This window comes from Urocitellus parryii, unplaced genomic scaffold, assembly GCF_045843805.1.
Source record: "Urocitellus parryii isolate mUroPar1 unplaced genomic scaffold, mUroPar1.hap1 Scaffold_83, whole genome shotgun sequence".
NCBI lineage: Eukaryota > Metazoa > Chordata > Mammalia > Rodentia > Sciuridae > Urocitellus > Urocitellus parryii.
This window is the reverse complement of record NW_027554189.1, coordinates 371770-393583: the sequence shown is the minus strand read 5'-3', so window position 1 is coordinate 393583 and position 21814 is coordinate 371770. Positions and strand designations below refer to the sequence as shown.

Below are 21814 nucleotides of genomic sequence, written 5' to 3'. Positions count from 1 at the left end.
CCCACTTTTGATTTTCTTTATTAAACAAAATACGAATGAGGATGTTTTGAAACAATCTTAATGTTGGATATAGTCAACAATATTTGCTCAGAGAAAATACATTTCCTGGTAATTTACCCAGATCCTGAACACAGAGACAGCAACTCTGCTGCAAATGAAACTGACAGTGTTTACGGCTGCATGGTAGCACTTGCAGCCACTTAAAGGTAATGTCTTTTAGCAGTTAGTTCAAGTTAATTAACCCCTTGGGGGTTCCTGGATATTCTAACCTCTTCCCTATTACCTCTGCATGAAGCCATACTTAAGCCTGTCCGTGTCTACATTTGGATTTACATATTTGCAAAATGAAGCTTTTTATGATTATGAAACAGAAAAAAATTGAGGCCTGCAAGAACCAGGAGTTTCACTGAAACCAGCCATGGTTGGTGGTAGCCACTTTGCTTTTTATTTCTCAGCACAGAGAAAAATAGAGAAGCTTCCTTTTCCCTTGTCTAATTGCAGGGAATATTGTATTTTATAAGGATTTTAGATACTTTGAGCAGGTGAATTAAAAATGATTCCAGAGAGTACTGGAAAAACTTGATTTTTGTTCATATTGGGATTCATATTTCCTGATTAGTCAATATGGACTGTGAAAAATCAAATCCTAATGTTTTTCTTTTTTCAATGTTTATATACAGTGTTAATGTATCGAGGTGAAGCTCTTGAAGATTTCATAGGACCAGATTGTCGTTTTGTGAATTTTAAAAAAGGTGACCCTGTATATGTCTACTATAAACTTGCAGAGGTATCACCAGAACTTTGGGCCGGAAGTGTAAGTAAAAGTTTGACAGGTGTTATATTCTTACTTTTGATGGGTTTTTTAGCAGTGTAGATTTAAATGACTGATTTCTTGGGGTCTTTGTAGAGTTAACCTGACCTCTTTGCCAGGCCCTGTGCTCCTAACACGCCTTAGGCCTGGCACAGCATAGAATGTCAGGAGACTTTCTGAAACAGAACTGAACTGGTTGTGGTTGCTACCCCTCACATCAAGTTCCAGAAGGCTCTACACATCATAAAGGTTGTCATGGTGAAAACCTGACAATTCTTAGCTTTGCTGCTTCGAAAGGGAAGGATTCATGGACATTAGAGTTAATCCTGTAAATTAAGTCTGAGATAGTAACTCAGGCATGCATATTTAAAGTTGATTTTTTGTGTATTTTACCTAATCATTTGTGCTGTTTTTACTCTAAAAAAGCAGAATATTATGTTCATTATGTGCTTTTTTTCCCCCTTTTTTTTTTCTTTTTTGCAACTTCTGGATCATCCATTTCCTGCTTTTCCTATATTCTATGCCTGAAGGTTCCCCCAGGGGTTCTACTTCCAGCCAGTTGTATGGATCTTCTGATGAAAGACATGACATTGTTTATATCATGCTTTGATATTTTAAATGGGGAGATTCACTAGGAGTGACCTCATTGAGAGGCTTATGAGTATTGTCCTTTTCGTTTAAAAAATGTGATATATGGATTGTTTACTTAAAATAGTAGCAAGGGTCTTTGATGACTGTAGGAATGTTCCAGTTTAGAGACATTCCGGGTTGCATCCTTGAAAGTTCTCACCCTAAATAAAACACCACACAGCAGATAATAAGAGTATCCCTATGGGAAAACTAGTTTCATTTTGCTGCCATTTCTGATTCTTAGGGAATGATCTTGAAACATGGTGCCTCTAGGTACAAACTTTATATTTAGACAGAGTCCCAGTTGCAGTACTCCATATAAAGAACCATCTGTTGTTTCTTTCAAGTATACCAAATAGGATTGGTAACCTTTAAACTTGGAACTGTTTTTCCATGTACCTAAGTGGCATTTTTCATATAGTAGTCGCCTTTCTCCCCTTCTTTGAGCTTTTGGATAAATGGGCTTGATTTACATTTTCTCCTGTCACATTGTAGCCTGTTAACTATATTCATCCCTAGGACTCTTGTCATTCTGGGTGGCAGCACTCATCCTGTCTTCCTGAGGAGCCCTGCTTTCAGCACCTGACCAGAAAGGATCTTTGCCGACTGATGAGTGTTTGGGTGGCACTTTGTTTGCATTGCTCCTGTGGCATTCATTTGTCTTCTTTGCCTTCAGTCAGGTTGTGTTTTATCTTAGCTCCCTATAAAGTGAAAAACTCAGTTAGGAAAGGACCCCTGTCTAATCCATCTTCCTTTTGAATATTTCCTTTCAGGGCAGTGGCACTTAAGTGCATTTGTTCTGATAGTAGCTTATGCAGAATTTGTTCTCTTGTGGCAGTTCTTTGCTCCCCACCCACAAATCAAATCAACAGCACCTTGGCAGGGATGATGTATGGAAGCAAAATTAGATACAAAAATTATTTCCAGTCATGAGCCTCCATGATTCTGCATCATTTTTTTTTCATATCACAAGAAATGGGATACCACCCAGTGTGTAATTATGGAGCTTTATATAATCTATGGTCTCAACTGACACAGATTAAGAAGAGATAAATGTGTTTCCTTTCTCCATACATCTCTGGTTTCTTTCCCTTTTCCAAATTTAACCTTAATAGAATTTTCATCACAAGGGAAAAGTGTATTTCCCCTCAGACTCTCCTCTCATGTCATGAGTGTTATACTTAAGAAATTAAAAACTCTTTAGTTTTCAAAATGATTCTCCTTTCGAGTTTTTAGTTTTCATTCTGCAATGTTGTTGGTTTTCTAGAGTCTCAGACTTTATCTGCAGTGATGAAGCTTTTAATTGCTCCGTCTTATCTAATCTTCATGGCAGTATTCTACCACTAATTCTGGCTCTCAGATGGTTTCTAGATGTAACAAGAACATTCATGAATGGGGATATTTTAGAGGTAGTGATAAGATGTCTTTTTTAATTTTCTTTTTTGGGCATTTGATTTGCCTATCAGTTTCCTTTAATTATTGGCAAGAATTTTCTGTTCCTTTTAGTCAGTAGTTAGTAATAAGAGTGTCTTCCTCAAGGGGAACTTTATATACCTTTTATACACTTTATGTAACTTCATATAATTTAGCTGTTGGTGCTGAAAATAAATGGGGTTCTTTTCTGCAGAGGATTTATTTTGGGTGAATCTGAAGCTTGATATGTGGTTTCATATGCATTATATTGTAATTTTATTTTCTCCCCAAGTACTTGTAAAAGTAGATTTGGAAAAAGCTAGGAAAGCATATACTATCAATACATTTGCTATAGTGGTAATACATTTTAGAGATTTTGTATTGTTTTTACTTATTAATTTTTATGACTGTTGTGTATTGGTTAAGAAAGACATAAATATTGGTTTATGAGCAATGCTACAAAATGTACAGGTAAATTCTTGCTAGAGGGTATTTGGAATTGCATTTATAACCAGCTTTGATTTACATTTATAATATAAAATAATCTCCTATGCAGATCTTTTATTTACTTCAGAAGTCTTAACTTTATATGCTCTGTGTTGAGAATTAAGCTAAATGTAAATAAGAAAACTTCAGTGGTTGGAAATGTTTTAACTGTTCCGTACTTCATTTTTATTTGGAATAATAATCTCAGTGTAATTTTTATAGCAACTTTCTTTCTTGGTTATGCCATATACCTATCTCTTATGTGTATATTTCCTGCCACTTCTGATAAATCTCTTATTTATATTCCTTGTACAGAATTTATTTGATATTTGTCTCTCTTGCACTATAGGTTGGCCGTATTTTTGGATTCTTTCCAAAAGATTTCATCAAGGTAGTTCGTGAATATACTAAAGAAGAGCTACAAATTCCAACAGATGTAAGTTATGGATTTCTTTTTTGTTCTCAATTGTAAACTGGCTTATAAATCCATCAGTTATATTCAGTTAACTGCTTCTGAAAGTTTTATAATGTGTTTGGGGGGAAATCTAACATTTGTGTATCAGATTTTCATTTGAAATCAGACTACCTGTAAAAAAAAAAAGTTTGAAAGGCATTCAAGGGTGATTATATTATAATCTGAGAGTTGTCTAATATATTGAAACAGATATTCTTGTAGAAGGCTGTTTACTCAACTATAGGGCTTTTCTCTTCTGTTTTATATGTGAAAAATAAATGATTTAATATATTTGCCCTTGGCTATTAAATTTAAGGGGTAAATAATTTCATTTTACAGGCAAAACTCATTGGACAGTTATTAGACATTTTAAGTATATTTAGGTTAAATTAATAAACTCTAACTTTTATACTAGGCTAGAAATATGTACTTACAAAGGTTTTCTTATTCTTAGTCATATATGGGTTCATAGTCATGTTATAGATGTGGAAAAGGGGACCTGAGCGTTTCAGGTGATGTTCAGTCTCAGATCTTTTAAGGCCCCAACTGCTTCCTTTATACAACATTCCTGTATGGTGCTCTGACTTAAATTGATTTTGTGACTGAAAGGATTTCCTGTTCTAGAATTCTCACTTCAGCTGATTATTTTCTAGAGTTTTAAATTGTATAGTAATTGATGCCCACCAACACTGAAACATCTTTGGACAGCTCTTTGTAGAATATGCAAGCTGCTAGGCTAGGACAGTTCTTAGATTAGATGGGCTGAATGGATAAAGTCATCCTGTTTGTTGTTGCTGTTCCTAAAATTTCTTCATAATCTCAGGGGTCATAAAATCACTTCTGTTGCTTGTTGGACTGCATTGTTGGTAAAGAGAGTTCTTGGGATTTAAGCTGTGACAGCAGTTCACTGATTACAGAGAACTCATTTGTTTTGAACTCTGCCTTCTCATTATATTTCCCATTACATGCATCCCTCATGGCTTAGAAATGCATGTGATGAGGAGAGGAAATCACTCATCCCTACTACATTGAACTGCCTCCCCCACCCCCGGAACCCCTGCAGAATATTATGAAGATTTAATTAGGAGATGGAAATTTAAAAAAAAATATCCATTCATACTATGGCTCCTTTTATATCAATTTGCTTACTAGTGGCAAGAAGGAAGACTAGATAAATATATAGATAGTCCTGAGAGAGATCTTAGTGACTGTGAAACCCTGATGAAGAGAAAGGTGTATACCTTGTTGAATCTTGTTTTCAGTTTGTTCTTGTGGTAATAATAATGTGAGGAGCCTCCTTAATATCATTCTTCATTCCATCAAATGTACTTGTATCTCAGTAAGATACTTTAAAACTGATTCATCTTTCTCAATGCTGCAGGATCTTCCAGCTTCTCCTGAGCAAATGATTAAGAGTTAAATTTCTGAAACATAGGTGTAGATATTAAGAGCTGGAGGATCCTATAAGTGATCCCTTGCCTTTCCCTACTTACGTTCAGAGCAAATTGAGAGAGACCCAAGAGTCAGGCAGTTGGAGACCAAGTTGTCACCATTTTTACTCATTATGCTTTTTAAAGAATATGACCCATGTTAAAAAAAGAAAGAAAGAAAGAAAGACTAGACTTTCTAACACTGTAGTCTAGAAAAAGACAGATTTACTCAGCCATAGATGGAGTTAGCCAATGGGGGTTGGAGAAAGGTAATCTGGTTGACCCCAAAGATTCTTTAGAACCAATCCTGAATTTGGGAGCGTGGATGAGTTTGCTTTTGTGACACTTTGTTATTGACACACTAATGGTTTTCTTTTCTTTACAGGAGACAGATTTTGTGTGTTTTGATGTTGGAATAGATGATTTTGATAATTATAACGTAAAAGAACTTCTAGGATTTTTGGAATTGTATGATTCTGCAAATGAAGATTCTGAGAAAGCTATAGAAAAAGTGGAACAATTTCCTGAAGTCTCCCAGGATGTTGAACCTGAACCTAAACCAGTAGAAGCGAACTCACAACAAATTGAAAGTGCATTCTCAGAAAACACTTTGGATCTGGAGGAACAATTTTTGGCTCCGAAGAACCATCCTCATGCAGATAGTCAAACAGATAATGCTCAGGGTGAACAAACCTCATTTGAGCTTTTTGAAGAAATACTACCAGATAAATTGAAAGTGCCAGAAAGTGAAAAAAACAAAACCAGCAACATTTCTCAGAAAGATTAAATGAGAAACTAATGCACAAAAGTAGACCTGTTAACAGTACACATTTTATGTTAAAATTATAAAAGGGCTTTATTAAACATAATTTCTTAATCATAAAATACCTGTACTAGATCATGTGCGTGTGGAGTGACTAGCATAACCTTTTTTTTTTAGTATTTAATCTCTTTTTATGTGGTGCTGAGGATCGAACCCAGTGCCTTACATGTACTAGGCAAGTGCTCTACCACTCAACCCTAGCCCTAGAATAACTTTTAATGGATAGCTTGCCTGAATTCCCCTCCCCAGCATTTATCTTTCGTGGATACCATGCTATTTCCAGTCTCTTGGGGGAGAGGTCACTTATTCTGGTTTTACTCCACTGGGTTCTAAGGTCCTTACATTCATATTAATCAAGGATGGAACCAGGATGACAAGCCTTGTAATGTAGTGCTTGACACATAGAAGCCTTTCAATTAAATATTTGTCAAACTGACAATGAGCCAATATCCTGATAAAAGCTTTGTTTCCTGGTTTCATATTTGATCATCTCTATCCATTGTTTTTCAAAATGAAATATTTCAACTGAGAGTATATGATAAGAATTCCAGAAGGACATAAAGCCATTGGAAAATTTACTTCCCAAGAGTGCTAATTTTACCTGATAATTGGGGGAAGAAAACAGTTGTACATTTAATCAAAGCAGATATATTTTGGATAAGAATGCAAAGTGCAAGTGAATGTTCAGGGTAGAATATGAAGCTGTAAAGAGATAATCTTTGCTCTGGATCCTATTGGTCTATGTCCTGAGCTCAGGAAGGAGATAGGTTCACCATTTGGCTCCTAGGTCACTTTGAACATATTTGAAAGGCACATTAAGCAAGCTAGACTTATGGAATTCCCTTCTCTATACTGGTTCGTTGAGACCAGCACACTTGTAGATGAAAGAGTTCCTGTTATTTCTGAGCAGAATAGACATTTCACACTTTTGTTCTGGACCAGAATTCTCTTCTCCACATTTATTCATGTGGGTGTATGTTGGTTTGCCAAGGGAAGGTAAGTTATTGAAGCCTCTATCATAAATGTATTTGTTTATGAAATACTTTGGATTAAAGGCTTCTTTATAAATTTGACTGTATAGTTCAGTCATCCTTTAAATGGGATGAAAACAATTAACCCTCCCGTATCCTTGCCCAGTTGTTCTCGTGGGCGCATGCCAGGACATGGAGGGCAGTGTTGAGGTATCTGGAGCTGTGTGCTGAGGGGGAGTGCTGATCATTGGGCTTAAGTGGGGGTAGATAGTGTCATCCATCTGGCTCAATGCATTCTTCTCCCTTGTAGAGATGCAGACACCCCATGAAGATGATTTTCCTAAAGAGAACACAAATCGTCTTAATAGAAATCTTCGTGAAGAGCCTCCCCTCCTGAGTCATCATTTTAATATGAACCATCCTGAAGAGCCCAGCCACTTGAGTCAACCTGTGACTGAGGACATGGGTGTTTCAGAAGTGTCTAAGATCCCAAATACTGAGAAAGTAGACCCAGGTAAAGCTTGCCAATTTTTATCTACAAAGCAGAGGCATTATCATAATGAAGGCTTTCAAGGACATTTGTTGCCAAAGGTACGAAATAGAGCAGAGCGTGATATAGCTACATGTGAGTTCAAAAAAAAAAATCTCTTAAGTGAGAGAAAAGCAAGAATAAAGATGAACAGAAATCAAAAATAGGCCAGAGACTGTAACTCACCTAAAAGCAAATGTTTAGCTATGACTAGCTTGTGTAAACCATTTACAACTAAAATATTATTCTTCAAAGGCCTTATGCTCTAAAACTGTAGTTTTCAACCAGACCAACAGCACCAGAAACTCTGGGGGTGGGACCCACAATCTGTGTTTAGCAGGCCTTCCAGGAAAGTCTGGCCTGGTACAAGTTAGCTTGAATAATCACTGTTCATAGTCTCATAAATTCTGTGTTTTTTTTCTTTTCTTCTAAATGGAATATAATATAGCTCAAGTCCTGTTTTGACTTGCTTCCTGGACATGGTAATTAAACTTTTTCAAATGCAGTCAATGGTCCAGATCTTTATACTATATACTTACAAGAAACAATACAGAACTGCAATCCATTTTAGATTTACACTTATGAATACTTCATCATAGTGCACAGTATCCAGTGGGAGATGAGAAACAATTTTTCAAAAAAAATCCCCAATAATGGCATCAACAGAATTCTACTTTTGTGTTGCTCACTCTCATTTTATCAGTAAATTAGATGATGACTAATTGTTTTATTTTATCCATCCAGTATGGTGCTATGAAGCCGTAATTACTGTATTTTGTGTTTTTAAAGGTTCTGGTCTGTAAGCATAGCTATAAGCATTATCCTGCACCAGTGCAGGGCTTGGCAGCACTGATCTGAACCCCCCCACCATTTGCACACACAGAGTGTAGGAGAACTCATAGTAGGGGGGGGATTCAGTTAATGTGAGAAGGAATAACATATCAGTTCTCCCATTTTCCAGAAGACATTGCATCCATATATGAACACTACTGACTTCTGAACTGTCTTTAACTCCATAAGGTTCTGAAAATGAATCACGCACCATTAAGATTTGTTATTTTCATGCTCCAAAACTTTCAAGATTAGGGATAACTTGGCTTACAAAATTAAGAATGAATTATTTCCCTGGCCTTTTAGGTTCCACCACAAAATGATGTCAATGACCTTTAATAGGTAAAATCTTCCCAAATGTCATTTAATGTGTCTCAGGTGCTGAGATGCTGAGCCAATGGGGCAGACTTCACCAGCAGTCAAATTCATAGACCAATAGTGAATGGAGGGTCTGGGGTTGTAGCTCAGTGGTAGAGCGCTTGTCTAACATATGAGGCACTGGGTTTGATTCTCAGCACTGCATACAAATAAATAAAATAAAGGTCCATCAAAAACTAAATAAAAATTAGGCAAAAGCTTAAAAATATAGTAGTGAATAGAATCTCAGGGTTGAGAAAGACCTTAGAGGCAACTGGTCCAACTTCTTAATAACTGCATGTTGGACTCCTGCTGTTTTATCAAACATACCCCAGGCTCATGTAACTCATACTGAAATTCCACCCCTACAAGCTCTCAGGTCTAACTGGAATTCTACCTCATTCACAGAGCCTCAATGCAGGTCTGTACCCAATTCCCTTTAGTCTCTCTTGGTATTACTGTGTTCTTTTTAAATAGCTGTCATCTGTCCATTCAATAAATAATTGTTGAGTATCTCTGCCAGGTGCCAGATACTGTGTTAAGCCTTGGCTCATTCCACCTGCAAATCTGCAAACCAAGATTCCCTCTCTTTCAGCTTTCCTAAAATTTTAAACACAAGTTTCACCAGCACTAAATCCATGTTTTTTGAATGTGACCCTGTCTATATATCTCTGGTTTAAAAATTTTCCTTGAGTAAATATTGTTCTGGTAGCAGTTGTATGGCCATGGAAGTAGTGGAGAGTAGACTGGAGATTGTTCATTTTATAATTGAAGGGTCTGACAGCTCTAATTAGGATTTTGAAGTTTTCTTCTCTGTGTTAATTGTCTTTAGGAGAGCCACATATTCCAGGCACTGTGACTCATATATTTAGTGAAATACTCAATGAATATTGAAACTGAAGAGAGACAATTCTTATTCTATAGCATAAAATAAAATAGCCATTTCCCCTTTCAATTTTAGAGCTACTTATAACAGAAGGTACTCCTGTTGATGCTGCTGATACAGAAAACCAACTAGAGATAAATGTGGAAGAGCCAGAAGATGCCACCCTTTTGGACAGCATACTTTTCTTGTTACATTCATTCTTGCTTTATTTGTCTAAGATGGTAAGTTTGACATAGTTTCTTCAATTAGAATGTTGATTATTTATTAGTTTTTAAGTGGCTTCTGGTCATGAAGTGAAGAACTTAAAATGTCTTTATGAAAATGACTCCTGACCCTTTGAGTAGATAGCTCCTGGAACAAAAGCCATAGGGGTGTGGCTTTAATGGCTACTTGGTTTAGCACATGAGGAAGATTTGCTGTCTACCAAGGCTGGACATTTGCACACCTGTAAAAACTTGGTTCTTCCCCTCAGAACCTTTCATTCTGGCAGGGAGATAACAGCATTCACTTGAAACACAGTAAGATAATGGCAGAAAGAGAGGTATTTATTTGATGGTAGAACATCATTGTCCATAAATGCATTTATTATGGTTGGAAGGGTGATCAATAAGGTCAGAAAGTAGTTGAGATGTGTTTGAAGCACAGGCAAAGGGCAAACAGGAGTCTGACATGTGGTTTGTTGTTGATTAGACAGGCTGGGGTGGAGGACGGTGGGGGAAGCTGGCAGTCAGAAGAAATGTGTTCAGAGAAATGGAAACATGAAGAAAAGGATATTCTCGGAGGGCAGGAGAATGTGAATAGTTGGTGTTGTAAAGTGTGAAGTTGGAGGGGGATGGGCCTGTTGGAGAGGCCAGCAAATCTTAAAGGAAGTCATGAGCCAAAGTAGCATTAGACCATTAATAGTGGGGATCCTTAGAAAGTTTTAAGAATGAAAGGAATTAGGTTAGATCTGTTTCTTAGAAAGAGTCACTTAAGGCTGATCTTTCTAAAGAAAATCATGATCCAAACAAGACATTTAATCTGTCTAGAAGCTTATCTAAGCATTTTAGGACTTACCTCCCCCCCATTGGTATTTGTTGATATTGGACTTTTAGAATTTAATTATAGGAATGAGAAAGCTTTTAGAGGTTGGAGAATTTAATTATAGGAATTATAGGAATGAGAAAGCTTTTAGAGGTTGGAGAATTTAATTATAGGAATTATAGGAATGAGAAAGCTTTTAGAGGTTGGAGGGCCATTGTGACAGTAATCCTCCTCAACTGAAGTTGTTTCCTGTAGGTTGTGTTATTTCAAGGCTTGTGTAATAAATATGATGTTGTTGTTTTCCTTGTAAAATGTATAGATTTTGAAGCCAGGTAGATCTGATTTCAAATCCCAAGGTTATCATTTAGAAGTTTGGGCAAATAACTAAACTTTTGAAAAAAGTTCTCCTCATCTGAAAAATGTAGATAATGCTTACTCCAATCATAAGAATTAAATGATTTGACAAGGTAAAATGTCTGGTGAGGTGTCTGGCACTTTGAAGGGTTTTACCCCCACACACCCCCTAATTCTCATGTAGGCAGTCAGAAGGTGGTATAAAGACAATGAATATCTGGGGAGGAAAGACCACCAGGGTGGAAAAGATGTGGTGAGGAGAAACAAATCATTTTTCAGTTGGCTCCATGTTTGTTCATGATGGTGGCAGCCACCTGGGTAAGGGGTATGTACAAGCCAGGCAGTTAGAATAATGATATTTCCAGTGATTAAAGCAGTCTTCCACAGTCATAATTTGATTATCAGAATGAATCAGCATCACTTGGAAAGTTAACAGCCTCACGATATGGGAAGGATTTCTTTATTCATATTTTTAGGTATGCACAGAGCCCTCCTCTAGGTCTAGGTCAGGGGACATGAATGTGGTACAGGTATGGTCAGTGATTGTACGGTGATAGGTAAGACATAGACATGATTGGCAAAGAAGAGGCACAATGTTAGGAGACTGATTTGAAAGGAGATTTCAAAAAGGCATTTTGATGGCCCAGTATGTACAGGACATTGTGCGAGGACTAAAAGAGTCTTAACAGGTGTAAGGCATGATTGTGATTTTTGAAAGCCTTAAGAAAAGGACTTAACAAATATATGCAAAAATTATGAACAAGTCAATGTAAAATCTTAAACAAGTAGTATGATATCTGATAGGACTGGAGAGTAATAAGCTCTGATGTGTTTGGGAGATGTGCACCAATCAGATTCATTGATCAACGGAATCTTAGTATTATAAGAAACCTTGGAAGGCTGCTAGTCTAGTTTCTCACTCATTGCTGTAATTTTCTTTACTGTGGCCCTGACGAGTAGTTATGAGGCTGTACACCAGTATTTCCTAGCATGAGTCACTCTCTTACAAGGCTATATGTTCTTCTGTTGTCTAGTTCATCCTTGTATTGACTCCAAATTTTCCTCCACATGATTTCCTCTATAAAATTGAATTCTTTTCTACATAGAAATCCTTTAAATATTTGAAGTTATATCTTAATTTAAAAATTATTTTTAGTATTTTTATCATGGAAACTTTCAAATAAGAGCAGAGAGAATAGTAGGGGACTATAGGTAACCATAACATACTGTATATTTTAGAATACTAGAAGAAAAGATGGTAAAAGTTTTACCATAGAGAAATGATGTTTGAGGAGGTAGATATATTTAACTGATTTACATGTTACATAGTGTATACATGCATCAAAATGTCATGTTACCTACTTCAATAATTATAATATTTGTTTCTATGTACTAGTTAAAAAAATAAATTTAATTAGAAAAGCTTTAAAGAAAAGCATAGAGAATAGTATAATGAACCCACGGGCCATCACCCAACTTAACAGTAATTCCTTGATAGCCAACATCAGTGAGTTTTTTTAATTTGTTCTAATTGGTTATACATGATAGCAGAATGCATTTCGATTCATTGTATATAAGTGGAACAAAACTTTTCCTAGTTGTACACAACACAGGTGTAGTCCTACATGTACCTCGGGTAATGAGGTTCATCTCATTCCACCATCTTTCCTATCCCTATGCCCCCTCACCTGTCCTGCCTCCCCTTTGCCCAAAGTTCCTCCATTCTTTCCATGCCCCTTACCACACACCTCACCCCCATTATGGGTCAGCATCCACTTTCAGAGAGAACATACAGCTTTTGGTTTTTGGGATTGGCTTACTTCCCTTAACCTGATATTCCCATTCACCCGCAGATGCCATAATTTTTTCTCTTTTAATGCTATAAGTAATATTCCATTTCATATATGTACCACAGTTTCTTTATCCATTCATCTGCTGAAGGGTTGGTTCCACAAAACTATGGAATGCTTCACAAATGTGGGTGTCATCCTTGCTCAGGGACCATGCTAATTTTTTTTGTATTGTTCCAATTTTAGTATATGTGCTGCCAAAGTAAGCACACTCTGAGTTTTAACAAATGTAGATACCCATGTAAAAACTACCATAATCAAGATATAGAACAGTTTTTTCACTAGAAAAGGGGTTTCCTTGGGATCCTTCCCAGTGAGTTCCTTCACCACCTGTTCCAGGCAACCACTGATAACTTTTTTTTTAAACTATAGATTCATTTTTCCTACAGTACTCTTTCATATATATGCCACTATAAGTGGACTCATACCTAGGAGTGCAATTGCCTCCTACGTTTAATGTATGTTTAATGTATGTTTTTATCTTATGTGATACTGTCAAGCCATGCTGAAAAATGACCACAATCATTTTATACTTCCACCAGCAATTTAGGAGACTTCCACTTGACTTCATCTTCACTAGCACTTGGGCCATTCTAGTGGGTATGTCTTTGTGAGTTTATTTCCTGATAATTAATGATACTGAGTGAACTTTTTTTTTCTTTTGAGATAGGGTCTCACTAACTTGCTTAGGCCTTTGATAAGTTGCCAGCCTCAAACTTGGGATCCTCCTGCCTCAACCTTCTGAGTTGCTGGGATTACAGACATATGCCATGCTGCCTGGATCAAATACTTCTTCATGAGCTTGTTGACCATACTGTTTTTGTATGTCAACTCTCTCTGGCTAGCTGGAATCAAGACTTCTCCCAGCTCAGTGCCACCTGTGGGATTGGTTAGCTTATAGTTGTTCTTGGCCCTCACAGGTACTGCTTAGAATGTAGCCCCAAACTGAAGACCACCTCCATGCAGATTTCTGGAACTCTTTTTCTTTGTGGCTCCCATCTTTCTGGTAGTTTTCTCTACATATTTTTGGCTGCTTAATCTCCTGGAACTATGGTCTCTCTCTCCTCAGTGAGACTGTTGTGCCCCATTTGGGTTCCCCTTCCCAAACTGAGGTCTAGAGGGTGCCTCCAGGTAGAATGCTCACCTTTGTTCTCCTGCTCTTAGGGGTGACAGTTGCATGTCCCTTGTGGCTTTCTATCTGAAAATAGCTCTTTAAAAATATATTTTGACTGGGCATGATGGCATATGCCTTAATCCTAGTGGCTCGGGAGGCTGAGACAGGAGGATCACGAGTTCAAAGCCAAAAGTGAGGTGCTAAGTAATTCAGTGAGACCCTGTCTCTAAATAAAATACAAAATGGGGCTGAGACTGGGGATGTGGCTCAGTGATCAAGTGCTCCTGAGTTCAATCCCTGGTACCCAAATATATATATATATATATATATATATATATATATATATATATATATATATATATATGTATGTATTCCGACTTTCTGGTTGCTTTCAGTGGGAGAACAAATTTCATATAAGTTACTGTCTATTGATTTCTCCTTTTGTTGTAACTTTTTGCAGTAATTGAAAAAAATATGTTTGTGGGACTTCTAGGATATATTGTAGTTTGGGTGAATAAATGACATCCCCCTGGTACAACAATTTAACCTGTTTTCTCTATTGCTTTTTTTTTTTTTTGTGGTGCTGGGGATTGAACCTCGGGCTCCATGCATTCTAGGCAAGTGCTGAGCTAACAACCTCAGCCTCTCTCTGTTGCTTTATATTTCTTGGAAATTCTGTTTCTTATGAAAACTTAATAGGAAATATTGCATTGACATCTGCATGTCCTCTCCTTTGATGTTGACTACTAGTCAACAGTGACCTTGGTGAGATTTGCTAATATATTACAGGTTGCAAAATAGCAATGGTCTGAGTTGCTGGGATTTTTCTTTCTTCATTTAAAGGCTGGGATGCCTATACAAATAAAAATTTATGATTGATTATTCTTTCTTTTTTTTTGGTACTGGGGATTAAACTCAGGGGCACTAGGCTAGTGAGCCATATCCCCAGCCCTATTTTGTATTTTATTTATATACAGGGTCTCACTGAGTTGCTTAGCAATTTGCTTTTGCTGAGGCTGACTTTGAACTTGCTATCTTCCCTCCTCAGCCTCCCCATCTACTGGGATTACAAGTGTGTGCCACGGCGCCTGTCTACGATTGATTATTCTTTACACAGATATTCGGTTTGTATAGTTAAGGCAGGAGATAAACATTTGACTCCTTTTCTTCATTTAAACACTTTTCAGAATAGTAAGGTATTATTCTAGCATTATCAAATGATACCCAAAGGGGCTTTTGAAATCTTTTTAATTTTTATTTAAGAGTCAATATGATGTCATACATTTAAAAATATTTGGTGTGTTTAATCCAGTTAGGAATAGTAATTGTTCTTACCTGATGCTCAATTTCTTCCCCTTTTGCCTTGTAGAAGCCTCCTTATCTTGGCTCCTGGGACCCTTTGCCACCACCTAGTGGTCATTGTTACCTATTTCCCTTGCTTTTGAACTATGAGATGTTCCAAGTTCATCTTAAACATTCCCTGTCCAGACCTTGAAGGAACTATTTCTCTAAAAGAACTTTGGTTCCTTTCAATAGGAAATGATATTTAGAGGCTACATTCCAAGTACTAGGATTGCTTATTGCTCAAATTGACTGTCATTTGTAGGCCTTTTTAGTGAACAAAGCTCAGAAATATGTGGGGATTTTTCATCATGTCATTTAGATAATTCCCATGAAAATTCAGGATGCTAGAGAGATTTTACTTCACTTCATCTATCTTAGATTTGTGTTTTCTTTCTCTGATGTTGGAGTTCCAGTTTTCAATGACATCAATATAATTGTTTACAGTCTTGTGCCACTTAATGACATTTTGGTCATTAGTGCATAATAATGGAGCTAAAAAATTCTTGTCACCTAGTATTTTTAATATCTTTTTTGTGTTTTGATATGTTTAGATATATATACAATTGTCTACATAATTCAGTATAATATCTTATAGGTTTTTATCCCCAAAGCGATGATATACCATATATGAATACCTACGTGTGGAAATGGCTATATTTTCTACGTGTGGAAATGGCTATATTTTCTAGGTTTGTATAAGTATACCTAATGATGTTTACACACTGAAATTGCCTAAGATGTGTTTCTGAGAATTTATTCCCATCATTAAGCAACACACGACTATATTTATGTTATTTAAAATACTTTCAGGAATGTATTACTGAAATGAAATGAAATTCTCTTGTCTTTAAGGTATATCCCACTAAGGTATATTTGAAATAATTCATTTCTGTGGTTTGTCACCAACATGATATCACAGGTTGTTTCATTTTTGCTTTCAATATTTAGGTGTTACTTTTTAAAGATTTTTTTTGTTTATTTTACACTTATTTAAATATTTAGAAGAGCTAAAGTTAATTTGTAAAAATAAGTTGTTTCTGTTTTCTGGTACTGGTGATTGAACCCAGGGCTCCTATCCACTGAGCCACATACCTTGCCTCTTTATTTTTTATTTAGAGATAGTTCTCACTAAGTTGCGTAGGGACTTGCTAAGTTGCTGAGGCTAGCTTTGAACTTGTGATTCTCCTGCCTGATTTTGAAAGAACTCTAGCTTTTGTCCCAGTTCTGTCTACCCTGATGTTACTCTCTTTTATAGTTAACTTTTAAAATTTATTTCATTATGTATTCTGCTATTAAAAAATAAGCAAATGAGAAAAAGGGATATGTAGCTCAGTGGTAGAGCACTTGCCTACCATACATGAGGCCATGTGTTCAATCCCCAGCACCATAAAAAGAAAAGCAAATGATTTTTACATCTAGCTATGATAGCTTTATATAGGTACTGGCTTCACCTTCCCAACTGAAACAACTAAATAAATATGAAAAAAAACCCCACAAACAGATAAAATTTGAAGATCCAGTAACATTGAAGATCAAGCAACAAGAATGATTCTGGAAACATAAGGAACAAATGCTGTGAGCTCTTTAGTTGCCCCAGCTTTTACTATGCTAAGAGATTCCCAAGCCATGACAAAGAAGGGGAAGTCAGGCAGAACCAGAGGATACCATGAATTGAGAGATGGTGCTGAGATTCCAGGAAAACCAAAGTGACTAGAATTCACAGGGTGGAGTAACAAAAGAAAGTTGCTACATTGAGAGACAATTCTGGAAATTTGTGAAAGGCTCCCTGAGTGTTCAGCAGGGTATTGATCAGCACATAAGTGTGATGAAACTGCTTAGCAAGTCAGAGAAACAATCTTAAGTGATTAGAAGGAACAGGTCCTAACACAGGGACCAGAATAGCACCTGAAAAAAACTATCTAAGGAAGTTGGGTAGAATAATCATCAGGGTGTTACCTCGGACTGACTGTTATAATTTATGTCATACCTAACAAATATTCAGACCCAAGAGACTCAAATTGTTTCCAGTAATTTAACTGTATACAAAATATTAAGAAAAGTAATTCGTAATGTATGGCATCGAATCAAAGCTTACCAGGCATGCAAAGAAGCAAGAAAAATACAATCCACAATGATGAGGAGAAGAATCATCCAATCAAAGCCAACTGAGAACTGGCGGAGATGTTAGAATGAGGTAATGGCATTTTTTTAAAGTTATGACTATTATATTTCGTGTGTTAAAAAGGTAAAAAGAGATATAGAAGATATATTTTAAGAAAATCAGACTTCTAGAGTTGAAAATATATGATAAATACAGTGGATGAGATTAATGCCAGAATAAGCATTGCAATGAAATTGTTAGTGAACTTGAAGACAAAGCAAGAGAAGTACCCCGAATGAAACACAGAATATAGTGGAGTGATACCTTTAATATATTTGAAGAGCAATAATGTTGGCCGATAATATCGTGCCCAGTGAAATATCTTTCTAAAATGAAGACTTGTACTGACATACAAGCTGAAAGACAGCAGATGGAAATAATGGAATAAAGGAGTAAAGAAAATGGTTACTGTGTGCATAAATGTTTAAAATAATTTTTCTTATTTGAACATTTTAAAAAGTCATTGACTGTTTAAAGACAAATATCAGTGTAGTATGGGACTTAGAAAACATGTAAAGTAAAATACATGACAACAGTATAAATCTCAGAAGGGTAGTAATTATTTTAACGTTCTTATTGAATATGTGAAGTAATATAGTATCATCTGAAGGTAGATTGTGACAAATTAAAGATGTATATTCTAAACTCTGAAGCACTAAGATTAGAAAACAGAGTTATAGCCAATAGAGGAATAATAAGCCAATAGAGGAATCACTAAAACATACCGATAGTGGTATTTCTGCAAAAGAAGACAGAAAGAAAGAAAAGAAAAAGAACAAAGAACAGAAGGAACAAATAGAAGATTATATTAAGATTACACCTATGTACAGCAGTAATCCGGGGACAGGTGAGCGTCTTTCCTTCTGGAGTCCTTTCATTTGGACTCTTCCGCTTGGCTCTCCTTGTGCTGTCCCCCGCTGGGCTCCGCAGTTGGTTCTTTCCGCTCCCAGCCCCACCCCTCAGCATCCTCCATCTGCTCACTGCAGTCCGCCCAGTGGCTTCCTCTGATGACGCGTTTTACATGCTTTGGGCAAAAAGCGCCTGCTGTGGAGGAAGGCAAAGTTCACTCCCAGTACGCGCCCCCTGTGCTGGGTCCTCCCAAAGTAGGAAACAGTGAAAGACAGGGTCCTGTGCTGTTCTGCAGGGAAGCATCACTTCCGCTCAGCTGTCCCTACACCATGGACTCACAGTACCTGCCACTGTGCTTCCCCGGGGGACCCGGAGCTCCTGGGACCCCTGTTGATGCTCTACGCAGCCCTCATAGCCAAGCTACTGGAGGTGATGGTCCCATTCCCAGGGAGGGACCCCAGCTCTGGCAGGCGGCGGGTGGCTGAGTTCTGGCGGAGTGGGTGCACTGACTGTCGCTGCGATGGAGAAATGGAGTGTGTCAGGCCCAAGGCAGGCAGGACGTGACTGTATTGTTAAGCGAGGCCAGTAAGAGTGGACTTGAGCTTTCCCCACTTGCACTTTTTTTTTTTTTTTGACGGAATAGAGGTGACAACCTCATGGTATGTTCCGAAATGCAGCCAACAATCCAAACAGCTAACGTTACTACAGGTTTTTTCCCTAGGGAGACTGCTGGGGAATTGGGCCCAAATGACAGTTATCTGGTATTACCTGTAGAGGGCGGTGAAAACGGAAGAGTAGGCAGGTGTTTACTACACTGCCTTTGAGCAACCATTTAAAATTAGGCTTTGAATTTTATAGAAGGATGTTAAATTCAGAGAAGTTTATCTAAGCCAGTTTTCAAGAGTTGTCTGAAATTACATGTCACTTGTCTGTTTATATAAGAGTGGAATGGAAGTAAGATTTAAAATCTTATACATATATCATCATTGTTTTTATTTGTTGCCATAAAATTAATTAGTTCTTTCATATAGTTAAGTTTTTGTCTTAAATGAATTTTTTAAATTCTAAACACCAGGTTATCAGAGAAAAGAATGATCCAGAGGGATTCTAGCCAGGTGTTAGACAATGTGATGATATAGGGCCTGTTACAAACTGGAAATGTATGCTCAATTTAAAGTATTTAGATTCGGGCTGGGGTTGTGGTTCAGTGGTAGAGCGCTTGCCTAGCATACATGAGGCACTGGGTTCGATCCTCAGCACCATATAAAAACAAAACAATGTGTCCACCCTAAAACTAAAGATACATAAATAAATATTTTTTTAAAAGTATTTAGATTCATTATACTTGAAAACACTGCAAGAGAACAAAAAATATGAGACTGCCAGTATCCTCTCTCTTGAAGAAGCTATTGGAAAATATTGAGGAGGTGGTTTTCTGATGAGGAGGTTGGTTTAGAATTGCCATGATTCTTTGTGACTGTTTTGTTATAAATTTAAGGTTTCCCATTTTTTCTAATTTGTCTGTTTCAGCTGTTTACTACATTGCCTGATGATACTCAACCTGGGCCTGATTTTTATGGACTACCATGGAAGCCTGTAGTTTTCACTGTTTTCTTTGGGATTGTATCCTTTCTCATTTTCTTTTGGAGAACTGTTGTTGTTGTGAGTAAATTGACTTACTTATTCCTTAGCACATAAGCACAAGGATTATTTTATATAGTCACTGCCCCCCCCCTTTTTTTTCTTTTTCAGTTGCTAAAACACAAATTAGTGGTTTAAGTCAAACTAACCTTATAAAATAATTTAGTGTGGGTGCAGTTGGTAGAACTGGTAATTCTTACAGCCATCCTAACCAGTAGTTTCATATGTATCAGAAGTCTTAAAAGTGGGATAAAAGATGGGATAGGTTAGATAAATATTCTTTTATGTAGCATATATGTCTAGTAGTCTATCTTAAAGAAATAACTATGCTTTGAAGATTTTGGTAATGTTTTTCAATGGAACAGTGTATTAGATTGAAGACTTAGCACAACATAATTTATTTAGGGGTTATTGTATGTTTGATTAATGGAATAGTAGGCAGATTTATTTATTTCAAAGCTTTGAGGTACAGAAAATGCTCACAATTAAATGTGAAGTGGGGAAAAAAGCAGAAACTAAGATTTAAATGTTGATGAACTGTATGTTAATATAAACACATATAAACGGGGGGAAATGCTGCAAAGAAATACAGTAAAATGAGAAAAAGGAGATGAGATAATTTTTCCAGTCTTTTATATAAATTTTCCCAGATTTTATGATTTGATCATATGTTCAGAAAATACCTTTTTATTTGGAAGTATAGATTATGTGTTGTCCAAAAATCCATTAAATGTTTTGTTCATTAAGTTTTTTTTTCCTGAGCAGAATTAGTCTATGTCTGTGTATGTGTGTACATATATGTATAAGTGTGTGTGTGTGTGTGTATAGGCTTATACATACTTATGTTTGTACTGTAGGTTATTCTGTTTCATAGTTATTTAACATAATTGGAAGAAAATTATTTTAGGTAAATGGACTTTGCATATGAAAATCCTAACATTTAAAGAGGCCAAAAGCATTGGATACAAATCTTTTCAAATCTGAGTGTTCTTTTTCTGATTTCTTAATTATTTCAGACATATCGTTGTACAATTGAGAGTAAAATCTCTTAAAAAGTATTCCCTTCTTAAATAGAAGAATCGTTTGCCTGGATTCCTGTGAGGAATTTTCTAATCTCATTGAACTTTGTCTCAGCTAAAAGGAAAAAGGAAATAGAAGGATAAAGAGAAGGGAAAAACATGAAACCATTTTATATTTCTCTCTCTTGTTTCTTTCATTTCAAGAACTGCGGTACCTGTTTCTCTTTTCACTAGGTTATGTGGGATCTGGTTCCTAACTTGTTGCTCCTCAGTTTCAGCATTTGACTTTGGAACTTTAGTCCCTACCTTAGATGACTGCTTTTATGCTACTTCCCATTTTCCTCTGTTGTCATTTTGAGTAAAAGGTTAGCAAGGCTATGACATTAAAGAAATGTTCATTTATTTCTGTGTTGGAGTTTTCTGAATGCAATTTCCTATTACGAAGATCCCATGGATGATCCATGGACACATCTGAGTATCCCATCACCATTAATAACATAAGTTTGAAAGGACAAGTAATATGCTAAGTTACAAAGAAATTTAGTGATGTTTTAAAAAAATTCTGCTTAGGTTTTATTATCAGGCAGTTTATTGCTGTCTTTTGGAAATGATTGTTTTTGTCCTTTCCAGAATATGTTAATTGTCATTTCTCTTGTTGCTTGTGCATTTTCTTCTAGCAGTCTTCCCTTTCAGATTTCTTGCTATATATTTAGTGGTTTGCAGAAATAAGATGATGTAGCCTCTTAGTTTCTAAATTCCGCCAATAGCCAAATTTAAATTGGAGTTCTAAGATGTTTTCTGGTGAGTGAAAGTGGCATATCTTAGTACAAAGATTATG

The 21814-nt window shown here is 36.5% G+C and overlaps 2 protein-coding genes and 1 non-coding gene across 3 annotated transcripts in view; 2 read left to right on the top strand and 1 right to left on the bottom strand.

Moving 5' to 3' along the window:
* The window catches only part of LOC144252992 (transport and Golgi organization protein 1 homolog), a 56290-nt gene that overhangs the window by 18319 nt on the left and 16157 nt on the right, over window positions 1–21814 (top strand). The window contains exons 5-7 of the mRNA XM_077794979.1: window positions 681–814; window positions 3690–3776; window positions 5610–6008. Of these exons, the coding sequence (XP_077651105.1) occupies window positions 686–814; window positions 3690–3776; window positions 5610–6008 (615 nt within the window). The 5' untranslated portion in view covers window positions 681–685. The remainder of the gene's footprint in view (window positions 1–680; window positions 815–3689; window positions 3777–5609; window positions 6009–21814) is intronic.
* LOC144253005 (transport and Golgi organization protein 1 homolog) lies at window positions 6014–21423 on the top strand. Its single transcript, XM_077794985.1, has 5 exons — window positions 6014–7043; window positions 7329–7532; window positions 9697–9842; window positions 19847–19978; window positions 21211–21423. Exons 1-5 carry the CDS (start codon window positions 6929–6931, stop codon window positions 21259–21261), a joined length of 648 nt encoding a protein of 215 aa, XP_077651111.1. The 5' UTR covers window positions 6014–6928; the 3' UTR covers window positions 21262–21423.
* On the bottom strand, window positions 12952–13058 carry LOC144253012 (U6 spliceosomal RNA). Its single transcript, XR_013343101.1, has one exon. It is a non-coding gene; the product is annotated as a U6 spliceosomal RNA (small nuclear RNA).

Excerpts from the sequence above, each read along its gene's own strand:
- LOC144253005 (XM_077794985.1), top strand. The coding sequence starts at position 6,929 with ATGAAAGAGTTCCTGTTATTTCTGAGCAGAATAGACATTTCACACTTT. Across the intron at positions 7,044-7,328 it reads TGTTGGTTTGCCAAGGGAAG|AGATGCAGACACCCCATGAA; the intron begins GTAAGTTATTGA and ends TCTCCCTTGTAG. Across the intron at positions 9,843-19,846 it reads TGCTTTATTTGTCTAAGATG|CTGTTTACTACATTGCCTGA; the intron begins GTAAGTTTGACA and ends TGTCTGTTTCAG.